Source organism: Mytilus trossulus, chromosome 14 (genome assembly GCF_036588685.1).
Source record: "Mytilus trossulus isolate FHL-02 chromosome 14, PNRI_Mtr1.1.1.hap1, whole genome shotgun sequence".
NCBI lineage: Eukaryota > Metazoa > Mollusca > Bivalvia > Mytilida > Mytilidae > Mytilus > Mytilus trossulus.
This window is the reverse complement of record NC_086386.1, coordinates 48,274,285-48,294,423: the sequence shown is the minus strand read 5'-3', so window position 1 is coordinate 48,294,423 and position 20,139 is coordinate 48,274,285. Positions and strand designations below refer to the sequence as shown.

Genomic DNA, 20,139 nt, shown 5'->3' with positions numbered 1-20,139 from the left:
TCTTTGAAACATTCCCCATTTCCATCCTCAATTTTACATAGAAGTCATAACCTTGTATATAGATAGTATGAATATAAGACTTGGAAGAAGTCACTCAAATAATTAGATTTATTTAAAATTCATTAAAGAATAAAAATCTATCTGTATATTTTATTACTATATATATTTGAACACTGTTATAAAGGGTCATTTGTACTGATGCAGGATACAGAGTTTAAAATTAATCAACCATATCAATTTTTTAAATTAAAGGGTAAAAATTTAATAAAAGTTTGGAAAAGATGAACTTAAAAAAATAAGTGTGTATTCAAATGCTGTACCAAGTCAGGAATATGACAGTTCTTGTCCATTCGTTTTTAATGTGTTTTGTTATTTGATTTTGCCATGTGATTATGGACTTTCCGAATTGATTTTCTTCTAAGTTTAGTATTTTTGTGATTTCACTTTTTATCAATGAAAAATTTTAATATTTGTATCAAGCTAACCGTTATAGATACTTTATGCTATCATGTTGTCATCTCATGAATGCAAAATTTTAATAAGATCAAAGTTGAGGTTATAAGGCAAAGGAACTACAATAGAGGTTATAATAGCTTATTATATGTAAATATTTTGTTAAATACTTCATGCATGCTTTTTATATAAGTTTATTATATAAATATAGAAACACACATTGTTATTACCCAATAAATGTAAAAATATATATACAAAGTAAAAAAGAGAATTTTTAGTAAAGTATTTGTTGAAATTTAAGGTTAACATGGTTAACAATGCTATTTTTCTTTTGAAAATTGTTTGCAGATTGTCTTATTTGTTTACCTATGTAGCTAGATAGTAGGAAATAAAAATATTCAGACCAACATATTGTTATTACATTTGTGTACTATCAATATTAGCAAAATTAGATTACTTAGTGTCAATAGTGAACCAGGCCAGCTGAAGGACGCCTCCGGGTGCGGGAATTTCTCGTTACATTGAAGACCTGTTGGTGACCTTCTGCTGTTGTTTTTTCTATGGTCGGTTAGTTGTTCTTTGATACATTCCCAATTTTCATTCTCAATTTCATATTCGTCACCAGTTTCACCATTTTGTATCAGGAGCTTTGAACTGTAAACAAGACCTATTACCCGATTTATACAGTGGGTTCATTTTTTTTTAGTGGGTATCAATTTTTGTGGATTAAGGAAACCTTACATATTCATGGATATTTAATTTCTTTGTTTTGCAGAAGTCTGGATACAAGCCTATAGAAAATTTGTCATTCCTTGAACATTTAATTTCATGGTTCACCTGTACTACGAAATCACCCAAAATTGTATCCAAAGAATGACATGGAATCCACAGTAATTAATTATGCTTATACTTCTATGGTAGACGTCTTTTTACCTTCAACAACATCAATGACAATCAGACCAATTAAAGATGGAATCAGGTGTCTGAAGGCTATGTTATAAACTGCTATAGAACCTCCCACACTTCTTACCTTCAACAACATCAATTACAATCAGACCAATTAAGGATGGAATCAGATGTATGAAGGCTGTGTTTACTGCTATAGAACCTCCAATACTTCTTACCTTCAACAACATCAATTACAATCGGACCAATTAAGGATGGCATCAGGTGTCTAAAGGCTGTGTTTACTGCTATATAACCTCCCATACTTCTTACCTTCAACATCAATCACAATCAGACCAATTAAGGATGGGATCAGATGTCTGAAGGCTGTGTTTACTGCTATAGAACCTCCCATACTTCTTACCTTCAACAACATCAATGACAATTAGACCAATTAAGGATGGAATCAGGTGTCTGAAGGCTGTGTTTACTGCTATAGAACCTCCCATACTTCTTACCTTCAATATCAATTACAATCAGACCAATTAAGGATGGAATCGTGTGTCTGAAGGCTGTGTTTACTGCTATAGAACCTTCCATACTTCTTACCTTCAACAACATCAATGACAATCAGACCAATTAAGGATGGAATCGGGTGTCTGAAGGCTGTGTTTACTGCTATAGAACCTCCCCTACTTCTTACCTTCAACAACATCAATGACAATCAGACCAATTAAGGATGGAATCAGGTGTCTGAAGGCTGTGTTAACTGCTATAGAACCTCTTAGACTTCTTACCTTCAACAACATCAATGACAATTAGACCAATTAAGGATGGAATCAGGTGTCTGAAGGCTGTGTTTACTGCTATAGAACCTCCCATACTTCTTACCTTCAACATCAATTACAATCAGACCAATTAAGGATGGAATCGTGTGTCTGAAGGCTGTGTTTACTGCTATAGAACCTCCAATACTTCTTACTTAAACAACATCAATGACAATCAGACCAATTAAGGATGGCATCAGGTGATTAAAGGCTGTGTTTACTGCTATAGAACCTCCCCTACTTCTTACCTTCAACAACATCAATGACAATCAGTCCAATTAAGGATGGAATCAGGTGTCTGAAGGCTGTGTTTACTGCTATAGAACCTCCCATACTTCTTACCTTCAACAACATCAATGACAATCAGACCAATTAAGGATGGAATCAGGTGTCTGAAGGCTGTGTTTACTGCTATAGAACCTCCCATACTTCTTACCTTCAACATCAATCACAATCAGACCAATTAAGGATGGGATCAGATGTCTGAAGGCTGTGTGTACTGCTATAGAACCTCCCATACTTCTTACCTTCAACAACATCAATGACAATTAGACCAATTAAGGATGGAATCAGGTGTCTGAAGGCTGTGTTTACTGCTATAGAACCTCCCATACGTCTTACCTTCAACATCAATTACAATCAGACCAATTAAGGATGGAATCGTGTGTCTGAAGGCTGTGTTTACTGCTATAGAACCTCCAATACTTCTTACTTCAACAACATCAATGACAATCAGACCAATTAAGGATGGAATCAGGTGTCTGAAGGCTGTGTTTACAGCTATAGAACCTCCCATACTTCTTACCTTCAACATCAATCACAATCAGACCAATTAAGGATGGGATCAGATGTCTGAAGGCTGTGTTTACTGCTATAGAACCTCCCATACTTCTTACCTTCAACAACATCAATGACAATCAGACCAATTAAGGATGGAATCGGGTGTCTGAAGGCTGTGTTTACTGCTATAGAACCTCCCCTACTTCTTACCTTCAACAACATCAATGACAATCAGACCAATTAAGGATGGAATCAGGTGTCTGAAGGCTGTGTTAACTGCTATAGAACCTCTTAGACTTCTTACCTTCAACAACATCAATGACAATTAGACCAATTAAGGATGGAATCAGGTGTCTGAAGGCTGTGTTTACTGCTATAGAACCTCCCATACTTCTTACCTTCAACATCAATTACAATCAGACCAATTAAGGATGGAATCGTGTGTCTGAAGGCTGTGTTTACTGCTATAGAACCTCCAATACTTCTTACTTCAACAACATCAATGACAATCAGACCAATTAAGGATGGAATCAGGTGTCTGAAGGCTGTGTTTACTGCTATAGAACCTCCCATACTTCTTACCTTCAACATCAATCACAATCAGACCAATTAAGGATGGGATCAGATGTCTGAAGGCTGTGTTTACTGCTATAGAACCTCCCATACTTCTTACCTTCAACAACATCAATGACAATCAGACCAATTAAGGATGGAATCGGGTGTCTGAAGGCTGTGTTTACTGCTATAGAACCTCCCCTACTTCTTACCTTCAACAACATCAATGTCATCAGACCAATTAAGGATGGAATCAGGTGTCTGAAGGCTGTGTTTACAGCTATAGAACCTCTTAGACTTCTTACCTTCAACAACATCAATGACAATCAGACCAATTAAGGATGGAATCAGGTGTCTGAAGGCTGTGTTTACTGCTATAGAACCTCCCATACTTCTTACCTTCAACATCAATCACAATCAGACCAATAAAGGATGAGATCAGATGTCTGAAGGCTGTGTTTACTGCTATAGAACCTCCCATACTTCTTACCTTCAACAACATCAATGACAATCAGACCAATTAGGGATGGAATCAGGTGTCTGAAGGCTGTGTTTACTGCTATATAACCTCCCATACTTCTTACCTTCAACAACATCAATGACAATCAGACCAATTAAGGATGAAGAAATCAGGTGTCTGAAGGCTGTGTTTACTGCTATAGAACATCCCATACTTCTTACCCTCAACAACATCAATGACAATCAGACCAATTAAGGATGGAATCAGGTGTCTGAAGGCTGTGTTTACTGCTATAGAACCTACCATACTTCTTACCTTCAACAACATCAATGACAATTAGACCAATTAAGGATGAAATCAGGTGTCTGAAGGCTGTGTTTACTGCTATAGAACCTCCCATACTTCTTACCCTCAACAACATCAATGACAATCAGACCAATTAAGGATGGAATCAGGTGTCTGAAGGTTGTGTTTACTGCTATAGAACCTCCCATACTTCTTACCTTCAACAACATCAATGACAATCAGACCAATTAAAGATGGAATCAGGTGTCTGAAGGCTGTGTCTACTGCTATAGAACCTCCCATACTTCTTACCTTCAACAACATCAATGACAATCAGACCAATTAAGGATGGAATCAGATGTCTGAAGGCTGTGTTTACTGTTAAATAACCTCCCATACTTATTACCTTCAACAACATCAATGACAATCAGACCAATTAAGGATGGAATCAGGTGTCTGAAGGCTGTGTTTACTGCTATATAACCTCCCATACTTCTTACCTTCAACATCAATCACAATAAGACCAATTAAGGATGGGATCAGATGTCTGAAGGCTGTGTTTACTGCTATAGAACCTCCCATACTTCTTACCTTCAACAACATCAATGACAATTAGACCAATTAAGGATGGAATCAGGTGTCTGAAGGCTGTGTTTACTGCTATAGAACCTCCCATACTTCTTACCTTCAACATCAATTACAATCAGACCAATTAAGGATGGAATCGTGTGTCTGAAGGCTGTGTTTACTGCTATAGAACCTCCAATACTTCTTACTTCAACAACATCAATGACAATCAGACCAATTAAGGATGGAATCAGGTGTCTTAAAGCTGTGTTTACTGCTATAGAACCTCCCATACTTCTTACCTTCAACATCAATCACAATCAGACCAATTAAGGATGGGATCAGATGTCTGAAGGCTGTGTTTACTGCTATAGAACCTTCCATACTTCTTACCTTCAACAACATCAATGACAATCAGACCAATTAAGGATGGAATCGGGTGTCTGAAGGCTGTGTTTACTGCTATAGAACCTCCCCTACTTCTTACCTTCAACAACATCAATGACAATCAGACCAATTAAGGATGGAATCAGGTGTCTGAAGGCTGTGTTAACTGCTATAGAACCTCTTAGACTTCTTACCTTCAACAACATCAATGACAATCAGACCAAATAAGGATGGAATCAGGTGTCTGAAGGCTGTGTTTACTGCTATAGAACCTCCCATACTTCTTACCTTCAACATCAATCACAATCAGACCAATTAAGGATGGGATCAGATGTCTGAAGGCTGTGTTTACTGCTATAGAACCTCCAATACTTCTTACCTTCAACAACATCAATGACAATCAGACCAATTAAGGATGAAGAAATCAGGTGTCTGAAGGCTGTGTTTACTGCTATAGAACATCCCATACTTCTTACCCTCAACAACATCAATGACAATCAGACCAATTAAGGATGGAATCAGGTGTCTGAAGGCTGTGTTTACTGCTATAGAACCTCCAATACTTCTTACCTTCAACAACATCAATGACAATCAGACCAATTAAGGATGGAATCAGGTGTCTGAAGGCTGTGTTAACGACTATAGAACCTCCCCTACTTCTTACCTTCAACAACATCAATGACAATCAGACCAATTAAGGATGGAATCAGGTGTCTGAAGGCTGTGTTTACTGCTATAGAACCTCCCATACTTCTTACCTTCAACATCAATCACAATCAGACCAATAAAGGATGGGATCAGATGTCTGAAGGCTGTGTTTACTGCTATAGAACCTCCCATACTTCTTACCTTCAACAACATCAATGACAATCAGACCAATTAGGGATGGAATCAGGTGTCTGAAGGCTCTGTTTACTGCTATAGAACCTCCCATACTTCTTACCTTCAACAACATCAATGACAATCAGACCAATTAAGGATGAAGAAATCAGGTGTCTGAAGGCTGTGTTTACTGCTATAGAACATCCCATACTTCTTACCCTCAACAACATCAATGACAATCAGACCAATTAAGGATGGCATCAGGTGTCTGAAGGCTGTGTTTACTGCTATAGAACCTACCATACTTCTTACCTTCAACAACATCAATGACAATTAGATCAATTAAGGATGAAATCAGGTGTCTGAAGGCTGTGTTTACTGCTATAGAACCTCCCATACTTCTTACCCTCAACAACATCAATGACAATCAGACCAATTAAGGATGGAATCAGGTGTCTGAAGGTTGTGTTTACTGCTATAGAACCTCCCATACTTCTTACCTTCAACAACATCAATGACAATCAGACCAATTAAAGATGGAATCAGGTGTCTGAAGGCTGTGTCTACTGCTATAGAACCTCCCATACTTCTTACCTTCAACAACATCAATGACAATCAGACCAATTAAGGATGGAATCAGATGTCTGAAGGCTGTGTTTACTGTTATATAACCTCCCATACTTCTTACCTTCAACAACATCAATGACAATCAGACCAATTAAGGATGGAATCAGGTGTCTGAAGGCTGTGTTTACTGCTATATAACCTCCCATACTTCTTACCTTCAACATCAATCACAATCAGACCAATTAAGGATGGGATCAGATGTCTGAAGGCTGTGTTTACTGCTATAGAACCTCCCATACTTCTTACCTTCAACAACATCAATGACAATTAGACCAATTAAGTATGGAATCAGGTGTCTGAAGGCTGTGTTTACTGCTATAGAACCTCCCATACTTCTTACCTTCAACATCAATTACAATCAGACCAATTAAGGATGGAATCGTGTGTCTGAAGGCTGTGTTTACTGCTATAGAACCTCCAATACTTCTTACTTCAACAACATCAATGACAATCAGACCAATTAAGGATGGCATCAGGTGATTAAAGGCTGTGTTTACTGCTATAGAACCTCCCCTACTTCTTACCTTCAACAACATCAATGACAATCAGTCCAATTAAGGATGGAATCAGGTGTCTGAAGGCTGTGTTTACTGCTATAGAACCTCCCATACTTCTTACCTTCAACAACATCAATGACAATCAGACCAATTAAGGATGGAATCAGGTGTCTGAAGGCTGTGTTTACTGCTATAGAACCTCCCATACTTCTTACCTTCAACATCAATCACAATCAGACCAATTAAGGATGGGATCAGATGTCTGAAGGCTGTGTTTACTGCTATAGAACCTCCCATACTTCTTACCTTCAACAACATCAATGACAATTAGACCAATTAAGGATGGAATCAGGTGTCTGAAGGCTGTGTTTACTGCTATAGAACCTCCCATACTTCTTACCTTCAACATCAATTACAATCAGACCAATTAAGGATGGAATCGTGTGTCTGAAGGCTGTGTTTACTGCTATAGAACCTCCAATACCTCTTACTTCAACAACATCAATGACAATCAGACCAATTAAGGATGGAATCAGGTGTCTGAAGGCTGTGTTTACTGCTATAGAATCTCCCATACTTCTTACCTTCAACATCAATCACAATCAGACCAATTAAGGATGGGATCAGATGTCTGAAGGCTGTGTTTACTGCTATAGAACCTCCCATACTTCTTACCTTCAACAACATCAATGACAATCAGACCAATTAAGGATGGAATCGGGTGTCTGAAGGCTGTGTTTACTGCTATAGAACCTCCCCTACTTCTTACCTTCAACAACATCAATGTCATCAGACCAATTAAGGATGGAATCAGGTGTCTGAAGGCTGTGTTAACTGCTATAGAACCTCTTAGACTTCTTACCTTCAACAACATCAATGACAATCAGACCAATTAAGAATGGAATCAGGTGTCTGAAGGCTGTGTTTACTGCTATAGAACCTCCCATACTTCTTACCTTCAACATCAATCACAATCAGACCAATAAAGGATGGGATCAGATGTCTGAAGGCTGTGTTTACTGCTATAGAACCTCCCATACTTCTTACCTTCAACAACATCAATGACAATCAGACCAATTAGGGATGGAATCAGGTGTCTGAAGGCTGTATTTACTGCTATATAACCTCCCATACTTCTTACCTTCAACAACATCAATGACAATCAGACCAATTAAGGATGAAGAAATCAGGTGTCTGAAGGCTGTGTTTACTGCTATAGAACCTCCCATACTTCTTACCCTCAACAACATCAATGACAATCAGACCAATTAAGGATGGCATCAGGTGTCTGAAGGCTGTGTTTACTGCTATAGAACCTACCATACTTCTTACCTTCAACAACATCAATGACAATTAGACCAATTAAGGATGAAATCAGGTGTCTGAAGGCTGTGTTTACTGCTATAGAACCTCCCATACTTCTTACCCTCAACAACATCAATGACAATCAGACCAATTAAGGATGGAATCAGGTGTCTGAAGGTTGTGTTTACTGCTATAGAACCTCCCATACTTCTTACCTTCAACAACATCAATGACAATCAGACCAATTAAAGATGGAATCAGGTGTCTTAAGGCTGTGTCTACTGCTATAGAACCTCCCATACTTCTTACCTTCAACAACATCAATGACAATCAGACCAATTAAGGATGGAATCAGATGTCTGAAGGCTGTGTTTACTGTTAAATAACCTCCCATACTTCTTACCTTCAACAACATCAATGACAATCAGACCAATTAAGGATGGAATCAGGTGTCTGAAGGCTGTGTTTACTGCTATATAACCTCCCATACTTCTTACCTTCAACATCAATCACAATCAGACCAATTAAGGATGGGATCAGATGTCTGAAGGCTGTGTTTACTGCTATAGAACCTCCCATACTTCTTACCTTCAACAACATCAATGACAATCAGACCAATTAAGGATGGAATCGGGTGTCTGAAGGCTGTGTTTTCTGCTATAGAACCTCCCCTACTTCTTACCTTCAACAACATCAATGACAATCAGACCAATTAAGGATGGAATCAGGTGTCTGAAGGCTGTGTTAACTGCTATAGAACCTCTTAGACTTCTTACCTTCAACAACATCAATGACAATCAGACCAATTAAGGATGGAATCAGGTGTCTGAAGGCTGTGTTTACTGCTATAGAACCTCCCATACTTCTTACCTTCAACATCAATCACAATCAGACCAATTAAGGATGGGATCAGATGTCTGAAGGCTGTGTTTACTGCTATAGAACCTCCAATACTTCTTACCTTCAACAACATCAATGACAATCAGACCAATTAAGGATGAAGAAATCAGGTGTCTGAAGGCTGTGTTTACTGCTATAGAACATCCCATACTTCTTACCCTCAACAACATCAATGACAATCAGACCAATTAAGGATGGCATCAGGTGTCTGAAGGCTGTGTTTACTGCTATAGAACCTACCATACTTCTTACCTTCAACAACATCAATGACAATTAGACCAATTAAGGATGAAATCAGGTGTCTGAAGGCTGTGTTTACTGCTATAGAACCTCCCATACTTCTTACCCTCAACAACATCAATGACAATCAGACCAATTAAGGATGGAATCAGGTGTCTGAAGGTTGTGTTTACTGCTATAGAACCTCCCATACTTCTTACCTTCAACAACATCAATGACAATCAGACCAATTAAAGATGGAATCAGGTGTCTGAAGGCTGTGTCTACTGCTATAGAACCTCCCATACTTCTTACCTTCAACAACATCAATGACAATCAGACCAATTAAGGATGGAATCAGATGTCTGAAGGCTGTGTTTACTGTTATATAACCTCCCATACTTCTTACCTTCAACAACATCAATGACAATCAGACCAATTAAGGATGGAATCAGGTGTCTGAAGGCTGTGTTTACTGCTATATAACCTCCCATACTTCTTACCTTCAACAACATCAATGACAATCAGACCAATTAAAGACGGAATCAGGTGTCTGAAGGCTGTGTCTACTGCTATAGAACCTCCCATACTTCTTACCTTCAACAACATCAATGACAATCAGACCAATTAAGGATGGAATCAGATGTCTGAAGGCTGTGTTTACTGTTATATAACCTCCCATACTTCTTACTTTCAACAACATCAATGACAATCAGACCAATTAAGGATGGAATCAGGTGTCTGAAGGCTGTGTTTACTGCTATATAACCTCCCATACTTCTTACCTTCAACAACATCAATGACAATCAGACCAATTAAGGATGGAATCAGGTGTCTGAAGGCTGTGTTTACTGCTATATAACCTCCCACACTTCTTACCTTCAACAACATCAATGACAATCAGACCAATTAAAGACGGAATCAGGTGTCTGAAGGCTGTGTTAACTGCTATAGAACCTCCCATACTGTCAAAAGATAGTTAAAACTGTCAAGATCTTTTCACTATATCAAATAAAGTTACTGCATATTTTGATAATGATTTTCATTTTGAATAGCTTAATAGTTGTTTCTTAGATACTTTTTTCTACATAAACTTCAGTGAAAATTTAACATTTGTTTTTTTCATAACAAATTTAATTTATTTCTTCATGACATGGTACAAAAATCAACCCCAAAAAATTGAATCGATTCGGTTTGGCCCAAAATGACTTATAAAATGTTTCTATCATTGAAAAAGCTCCAAATTATCTCCCTTTGGTGCAAAAATACCATTTTTTTGCATTAAAAATTGAAATATCTTTTTTAATTCATTGGTGACCTTTATTATTTTATTATTGTTTTCAAATGAGCTGTAAATAAACTAAATAATTGTAAAATTTATGTGATTTCTGTAAGGCCGTAGTTTTTTTATTTTTAGTTTTACGAACCCTCGTACCCTAATTTTTGCAAATAGGGAAAAAAAAAAATTTAAAATGTTGATTTTTATTTTTTTTTCTCCTCCGACCCAGTGTTTTTCATGCAAAAAAAATAAATTTTAGTTCATAACTGGATAAAAGAATCTAAATTTATGCTCTTGATGATTTAGTAAGTTGTTGCACATTGATTTTCAATTCAAACCTTGTCAAGAAAAAGAAAAAAGTTGTTACACTAGTAGAAAATCTCCTGGTGAAATAAAAAAAAATATTCTGATATTGACGGTTGGTATTAAAAAAAAATCAGCAGCAGCAGTTTTTTTTTTTTTTTTTTTTTCGTCCTCCTACCCATTGGTTTTGTCAAAAAATTTCGTAAAACTAAAAATATAATAACTATGGCCTAATTTAGTTCTTTTTTTATTTCAATATTACCTCTATTTTTCCTATTAGTTCAACAGAAGAAAAAAACATAAGAAAAATGCATGCTTCTTTGAAAGGCAGATTGTGAGCTTAAATGAATGGTGACCTCATTTTTTTATTTAATTTTTCTATTAAGTATATTATAAAGTTCATTTATAGAAAAATAGAGCGAAATCCTATATTAGAAAAAAAAGATTTATACCCAGGAGCCCCCTTGAATATGTTTTGGTTATTGAGTTCAGATTGTTTCTACAATTCTATGAATTCAAAAATATTCAAAAGCATCTACAAGCAATTATTCATGAGAAAAAAACTCCTATTCTGTTATACTGTGAGCGTAGCTGATAAAAAGTGATTCCACTACTTACAAGATCCATGATTTACAAATAGAATTCCTAAAATTCATTCTCAAAAAGAATTACTGTAAATTATTGCATGCATTTAATTTATCATTGTGATTTTTTAATTTATCATTGTAATTTTGTCAATTTATGTTATGAAGCGATTTTAATTTTTGGGATATTGAGAAAAAATCTTCTTTAATTCATATATAAAAAGTCAAAACGCAAGTTTAAATTGCTGTGATGTTAACCCTGTCACATTTTTCACAAAAATAAAAACCTCTCAATAATTTCTAAATTTACAGTAATAGGACAAAACAATCAACAAATGAAACAGTAAGACACCCTTTCACTATATAAAAGCCACTGAAAAAAGCAGGGAGTACAAAAAATTAAATAAAAAAATAAATTATAGGTATACAATGGCTTTAATTCGTGGTAAAAGATACAGAGAAATTACATAAAAATTCTGAAAAGATGACAAGAATGAGAAGGGATATAAATGTGTACTGCCATGTGCCTATAATTTCTGAAGGAAACTGCAAAGGTTTTGAGAAAGTTTAACAGCGTTGTGATAAGGGTTTTAGGAGAAGTTTCAAATATGAAATATATATCCCCTCCTATAAAATCAAGCAGTGGTGAAGTTCATATGCATGCATAAGTAGATAACCCTAAAGTAGATTATGATCAATAAACAAAAACAAAAAGAAAATGCAAAATAGCATTATATGGCTAAGACTGTGATAAAGTTTCAATAAATTAATAAATTAAATAACAGGAGTTGTGACAGCATTGATATTTAAAAATTAGGATATCTATGTACAAACCTGTGTCCTACCAGTATAATAGGTGGTGGATCTTCTCCATATAAAGCCTTCACTATATTGCCAACATCACTGAAAACAAAATAAGCATCAAATCAAAAATGAAATTGAAAACTCATAATCCTTTTTTTCTATTTTAAAAAACATACCAGTAGGTATAAAAAAAACTTTTATTCTATTAAGTGTCTCAGTGATCAAAGGATTAAAATCAGAAACAAATGTGATAACAATACCATTTTTGTGCAAATTAATGTTAACAATGCTGATTAAGATCCCTGAAGTTTATTTTCAACTTGTCTAGAATACCATTATTCAAAATTTGACATATGCACTCATCTTTTGTTGAATACTGTTTATTGGCCTCTTAATTCATTTGTTTTCGGTTTTGTTGTTTTTATAAAGTTACTCTCTCACTGTCATAGTGACTTCACCTCAGTGATCTAATGGTACTGAACTGACCTAAAGTGGTTTTGAGCTCAACCCCCAACCCAGGGTTTTACTAAAGACTTGAAAATAAATATTTGCCTCACAGTAAATGACATGACAGTTATCACCATAATGAGGTAACAAATTTTTATGAACTGTAAAAAAATCTGTGCAAATTTGGTTAATTTCTGTCAGGATGTTTTCTAGGAGATGCTGATTTACAAAATGTGACATAAAAAACGAAACAACTCAAATCAACAGAAGTGATTCCAGTGTATAAGTACAGCGTGTTACTGTTATGTGAAAACCCAAATTGAATCCACTAAGAAATGTCAGTGGTTTTCTACGGCATCCTTGCTTCTTCTGTCAATATAAGCAGACTGCAACACAATATCACAATATTGCTGAAAGTGGCATTAAACACCAATCAATCAGTCAGTCTAGGAAAAGTACTACATACCTCTGTAATTTAGTTCTTATTTGATTTCTATATTATCTCTATTTTATCTATTAGTTCAACAGAAAAACAGACATTTACAAAAATGCATGCTTCTTTCGAGGGCAAATTGTTAGCTTAAATGAACGGTGACACCATTTTATTTATTTCATTTTCTATTAAGTTTATTATAAAGTTCCTTTATAGAAAAAAAAGAGCAAAATCCTATACTAGAAAAAAAAAAGATTTATACCTTCGAGCCCCCTTGAATATGTTTTGGTTATTGAGCTCAGATTGTTTCTTCATATGAATTCAAAAATATGCAAAAGTATCTACAACCAAATATTCATGATTTACAAATAGAAATCCCAAAATTCATTTTCATAAAGATTTACTGTAAATTCAGAAATTATTGAATGCATTTATCATTGCGATTTTGTCATTTAAGACTAAAATGAGATATTAATTTTTGCAGTATTGAGAAAAATCTTCTTTACTTTAATTCATATAGAAAAAGTCAAAACGCAAGTTTAAATTACTGTGTTGTTAACCCTTTCACATGTTTCACAATAATAAAAACATTGCAATAATTTTAGAATTTACAGTAATAGCAGGACAAAACAATCAACAAATGAAACAGAAAGACTCCCTTTTCACTATATATACCAGCCACTGAAGAAAGCAGGGAGTACAAAAATTGAGATAAAAAACTAAATTATAGGTACACAACCAGCCGACAAAAATTTTTGGGCCAGTAAAAAAATTACTTCACAGGCCCAAAATGCCAATTGGTAGCCCAATTATTTTACTCAAATTTTTTTCTGTGTTGAGCCATAACAAAAAAAACAAAAACAATACAAATTGATGTTCTTAATTCTTCAATCAAACCTTGCCCACATATAACGCTTAAAAACACATTCCCAGTCTTCATTGTCACTGTCCAGTGACTAATATAGATCAATATAGGGTTTTGAAGAGGGAAAAGTGACCTCTCATTTCATGAGAATAGCGAGAAGTGAAGTTTCATTACAATGTCGTGCCGATCGCTGAAGATTTTGTTGTTTCGTTTAAAATTAAACAGTTTTCTGCAAATTGATCTATTAAAATTAGTACTGGGAATTTCTGCGATATTCTTTCCGGTCAGTCATTTCAAAAGTTTGTATTTCAGTACAAAATATCAGTGCAAAACAAAATCAAAAGACATTTTATAAACGTTATATTTTCTTATCACTTATTTCTGTCCTTGGGGGTTCGTATGAAAAATATTTTGACAGCTTCTCAGTTGTATCCGTGTTTGGAGTTCTTTTCATAATTTCCTTGTCCTTGTTTGGTTTAGTGGGTCAGCCGAGATTTTAATGTCAATGACTGTCGTTGTCTTTTATTAAACACAATTTGTTTAGCGACCACCATTGCCAGAAAAGCCTTATTTGACCCACTTAACAAGCATTATCATGCACGCCGTGTTTGTCATCCGCCATGTTAATATTCTATTACACTTATTCTTCTTCTATATGTATATCCTTCCAATTATTAAACACCTCCTCAACTTGTACGTTGATGTGACCAGAGGATTTCCGAAAATGATTTTTCCGAAGTTTGGGTGTGTTATTTATAGGAGTAATTACGATTTTGAGGATAATAATGCACTCCCCAAATGATTTATTTTTGGGTCAGTAACTATCTATCTTTTTACAGTTTCTAATCGCCCAATCAAGGTTTTAGTCGCATTTGGCGACCAGGCAACTGGTTGTGTCCTTCACTGCACAATAGCTTAAATACATTGTTAAAGATACAGAGAAAATTACATCAAATTCTGAAAAGATGCCAAGGATGAGAGGGGATATAAATGTGTACTACCATGTGACTATATCTTCTGAAGAAAACTGCTAAAGGTTGCACTTTGCAAATATAGCTGTTTCTGAAAACCCGCCTCTTTTGGGGAGAAATTGAATATTCATAGAAAATTCATTTTGTTTACATACTGGTTCCCAGTTATGCTCTCTGTGTTCCATATTGCAGAGACAGAACTTGGGAATGTTACCTGTAAATAAACATGTGCATATTGTTTACATTGAAATCTGTGGTAACCTTTCATTCCAGGTAGGGGTAGTTAAGAAAATTAATGTAAGTTTAAACTCTGAGAAGTTCAGGGCATATAAACGTTGAAAATATGCTACACAGCCCTATATTTTTACCTTTGAAAAAAATTGTTGTGCAAATGAACTTTCAATTCTAGGATAATTCAAAACTTCATAGTAAAAGTGGTACAGTTTTAGCCAATAAAAGGAGTTCCTATGGGAAATTGCATTGTCAATATTTACAGAAATGCAACCTAAAGTTTTGAGAAAGTTATACAGAGATAAAATAAGTGGTTTAGGACTTGTAAGTTTCGAAAATGAAATAGATATCCCCTCCATAAAAATCTAGCAATGGTGAAGTCAATATGCATGCATCAGTAGAAAACCCTTTTATTGATTATGATCAATAAAAAAACAAAAAAGAAAATGCAAATTAGCACTATATGGCTAAGACTGTGATAAAGTTTCAATTAATAGATAAATTCAATAACAAGTTTTGTGACAGGATAGATATTTAAACAAATATGATATCAATGTACAAACCTGTGTCCTACCAGTATAATAGGTGGTGGATCTTATAAAGCCTTCACTATATTGCTACATCACTGAAAACAAAAAAACATCAAATTAAAATATCATGGTAAGTCCATCATCTTATATTTGATTCATTAAAAAACAAACCATTCGGTATCGCAAAACAATTATTCTAGTAGGTGTTCAAAAGATTAAGTTAAGAAACAAAAAAGATACCAGTACCATTTTCCTGCGTATTTATGTGAATGATCTATGAAGTTAATTTTCAATTTTATTTTCAACTTGTCTAAAATACCATTCAGTTAAATCTGTTTGACATATGCACTCATCTTTTGGTGAAAACTGTGTATTGGCCTCCTAGTTTATTTGTTTTTGTTTTGCTGTTTTATGAGGTTACTCTCTCACTGAGTTAGTGCTAATTTACAAAATGTGACATGAAAACAAAACAAATCAAATCAACAGTTACATTAATTCCAGTGTATAAGTACAGCTTGGTACTGTTAAGTAAAAAAAACCAAAATGAATCCACTAAGAAATGTCAGTGGTTTTCTGTGGCATCCTTGCTTCTTCTTCCACTAAAAACTGACTGCCACGAAATATCACAATAGAGTTGAAAGTGGAATTAAACACCAATCAATCAGTCTAAGAAAAGTACTACATACCTAGACATTGTTTCAGAACTAAGATCTCCATCGTCTGTTGTAACGGAGTCTCCTGTAACGGACATGTGCCAAGATTATATGTAGGGGTCAGTAAAAACATTCAACACAGAAATATCTCAAATACTCTACTTTAATATCAAACAAGAATGTGTCCCAATTACAAGGATGCTCCATCCGCACTATCATTTTCTTTGTTCATTGGACCGTGAAAATGGGATTAAATCTCTAATTTGGCATTAAAATTAGAAAGATCATAACATAGGGAACATATTTATTAAGTTTCAAGGTAATCGGACTTCAACTTCATCAAAAACTACCTCGACCAAAAACTTCCACTAAAATTTTAACCTGAAACCTGACCGACGGATGAAAACAGATGTACAGACGATCAAACAGTCGGACGGTCGGACAAACACACAGACCAGAAAACATAATGCCATTAAATGGGGCACAAAAAAGAAATTTGAATGTCTGCATTATTTAAGAGATAATTGTATTGTATTTGAAGCTTTGCCGATGTTCATCAGTAATTTTACTGTTGCAAATTTAGTTTACCTGGCAACGCGGAGAGGAGACAAGTAAACTGTTTTTGCGACAGTAAATTAAAACTACCGATGGACGTCCGTAAAGCTTCAAATACAATACAGTTATCTCTTTTCTAATGCAAAACATGCAACTTAATTAATTTCAATCATTATTTCAGTGTAAAATTTGTATTTAAGAAAATTCTTCTAAACTAGGTGACATCATAAGTATGCTTCTGGCTTCAAACGTTTTCAGGTTTCTTGAACGCTTCAAAAAAGATTTACAGTCAAGTTACAGTAAATCAGCAATGTCACAGATTTCAGTAAAATTTGGCATACAACTCTGGCTCTATGAACTTCAACTAAAAATCAAAAAATAATGCAATTATCTCATTTATCATTTGAAATAATACTGATCGAATTCTTAAAAAATGGGTGAACATTTGTATAGAAAGCACATAAAATCGACGAAAACCCTTCTAAAATTTGTCTTAAAATCGCCAAATCTCTAAATCTACTCCATAGAATTTTCTTAAAAAACTATATGTTGTTGAAAAATAAATTTCCGTTATAATGATGCAAAATAAAGATAGGGGCACCGACTTCGTTTTTACGGTATTCATCATTCAAAGTTGCATTCTTTGTGAAAAAAATCCCACAAAACGAGGAAATAATCGTAACGTTATCGCGTTGCAGGCCGTAAAACGTTGATTTTTTGACGTTTTTCACTACCAACAAGGTAACAAATTGATTATTAGACAAAAAATGAAGTCGGTGACCCTATGATTATTTTATATCATTAAAACAGAAATGTATGTGTCAACAATATATAGTTTTTTTTAAGAAAAATCTATGGAGTAGAATTAGAGATTTGGCGATTTTAAGACAAATTTTAGAAGGTTTTTCACCGATTTTATGTGCTTTCTATACAAATATTCACCCATATTAAAAGAAATCAATCTGCAATTTTTCAGATAATATAAGAGATAAATGTATTATTTTTTCGATTTCCAGTTGTAGTTCAACGAGCCAAGGTTGTATGCAAATTTTTAGCGAAATCTGCGACATAGCCCATTTACTGTTCATTGACCTTAAGGTGCAACATTTTAGTTTTTTTGGCTTATTATTGTAGAAATTACATGTCAATACATTCTGCAATTCAAAATGTCGGCTTCCTTAGTTACAGACAAGCAGATAGAGAATCTTATGCTTATTATCATCCAATCAGAAACATTGATACAAAATAATTGCATAAGAATAAGACATGTCGATCATATCTTTAGGAGTGATTTTCACTTGGTCATTTGTAAGTATACTTTTACTCATAAAACTCACTAGATCAGAAAACTGACATTTTATGATGTCATCAATTTACGTTTATTGAAGCATGACTATCATGACTATGAGACAGGCCTGACAATGTAGAAAATAAGAAAGTCATAGGCTCATACAAAATCAATCAGATATTAATGGTCTACCATGTTCAGAATTCAAATGAAAAATGATTGGAAAGTAAAAAAACAAGAAGCATGAATACAAAATCGATTTTGACCAAATGAGAATTATTATACATGTTGTAATAGACTCTGTATTTGCAATGAGCAACACAACAAGTACCTAAAGTAGAGCAGGATTTATTTACAATTCCAGAACACTTGAGGTCACTTCTTTTATTTTTATGAGATTTTTGTCGATCAAACTTAAGTTTTCTATAAGTGTTTTGTAGAATGTTATTTGACTTGCTTCTGATTGTTTTTGTCTTCTTCATTTTTTTTAAAGTGATGTTGATTTTTTGGTTGACTTATTATTCTTTATAGTCCCTTTGATATCTACTGGCTCTTTTTTTCTTTATGAAGATGTCAATAGTATGAAAACATTGTTTAAGTACAAAAGTAACTAAAACTCTGTATTAAAATTATCAACTCAAATTATCATTAGGCAACTGTTTGTATCAGACAAAATCATTATTATATGCACCTGATAGTTTCTTAAGGGGAAATGTTTAAGTGTTTTGATATACTGCTATTTATAGTTATAATAATAGCACACTGTGTAAAAGAATGGCAGTATAGGGTTTGTGTTAAAATGAACATTGCAAAATCATTTTTATTGTTTGGTTTGTGAAATTGTATTTTTGTACAAAACAAATATACAGATATCTTTTTCAACTTGAAGGAATATATTTTATTATTTGTAAATCATTTTCAAAATTGCCAATTATTAATGAATTTTAGAAACATCCCTGCGTATACCATCTGAAACTATCAAAGATAATGCAATTTTCATGTTTTCCCCAGAAGTTCATATGTAGTGCAATGTTCCATATTTGATCAGCCATCTTTTTATTATTACTGTATATGTGTTTATTTGTGTTGTGATATAAGTATTGTCGTGTGAGCTTAGTTGTATTTTACATTTCATGTTTATGAAAATTTATTGAGTTCAAAAGATTTCAAATTTATAGATTGTATAATGTAGTTTGAGGAAAGATTATGAATTACGAACTTGGCAGTAGTCTCTTTAGTTAAAGAAGTTTGAAGAACAAAAAATGATTCAGACTTCTTGAACTAATATTTATCTAATATATGCATATTTCTTTTACACAAATTAATGTATATAAATGGTAGATTGTTGTGTTATCTGTCCCGATAAATAGTACATAATTCAAAATTAAACATCTATATTAATTATGTTCATCAATCTACAAGCAAATGCTTATAATCTAATTACAAATTAAAGTGGAATTGGTCAATGAAAAAATTTACATAGATTCCGTTGTAAAAGTCAAAGAAAAAGTGTTTGTTTTTAGTTTTTAGAACATAAATGATGTGTGGAGTATTTTATGTACGCTTATTATATAGTTGTTTTACATATATGTAGATACCTGCACACAGATTGTTAATTATCTAATAA

At 34.2% G+C, this 20,139-nt stretch overlaps 1 protein-coding gene across 1 annotated transcript in view; it reads right to left on the bottom strand.

Annotated features, from left to right (window-relative positions):
• Positions 1-16,767, bottom strand: part of LOC134697827 (protein phosphatase methylesterase 1-like) — a 31,183-nt gene extending 14,416 nt beyond the window's left edge. The window contains exons 1-3 of the mRNA XM_063560113.1: positions 16,703-16,767; positions 12,570-12,638; positions 10,449-10,534 (exon numbers count right to left, since the gene is read on the bottom strand). Of these exons, the coding sequence (XP_063416183.1) occupies positions 10,449-10,534; positions 12,570-12,638; positions 16,703-16,767 (220 nt within the window). The remainder of the gene's footprint in view (positions 1-10,448; positions 10,535-12,569; positions 12,639-16,702) is intronic.
• Between the last annotated feature and the right edge of the window lie 3,372 nt (positions 16,768-20,139).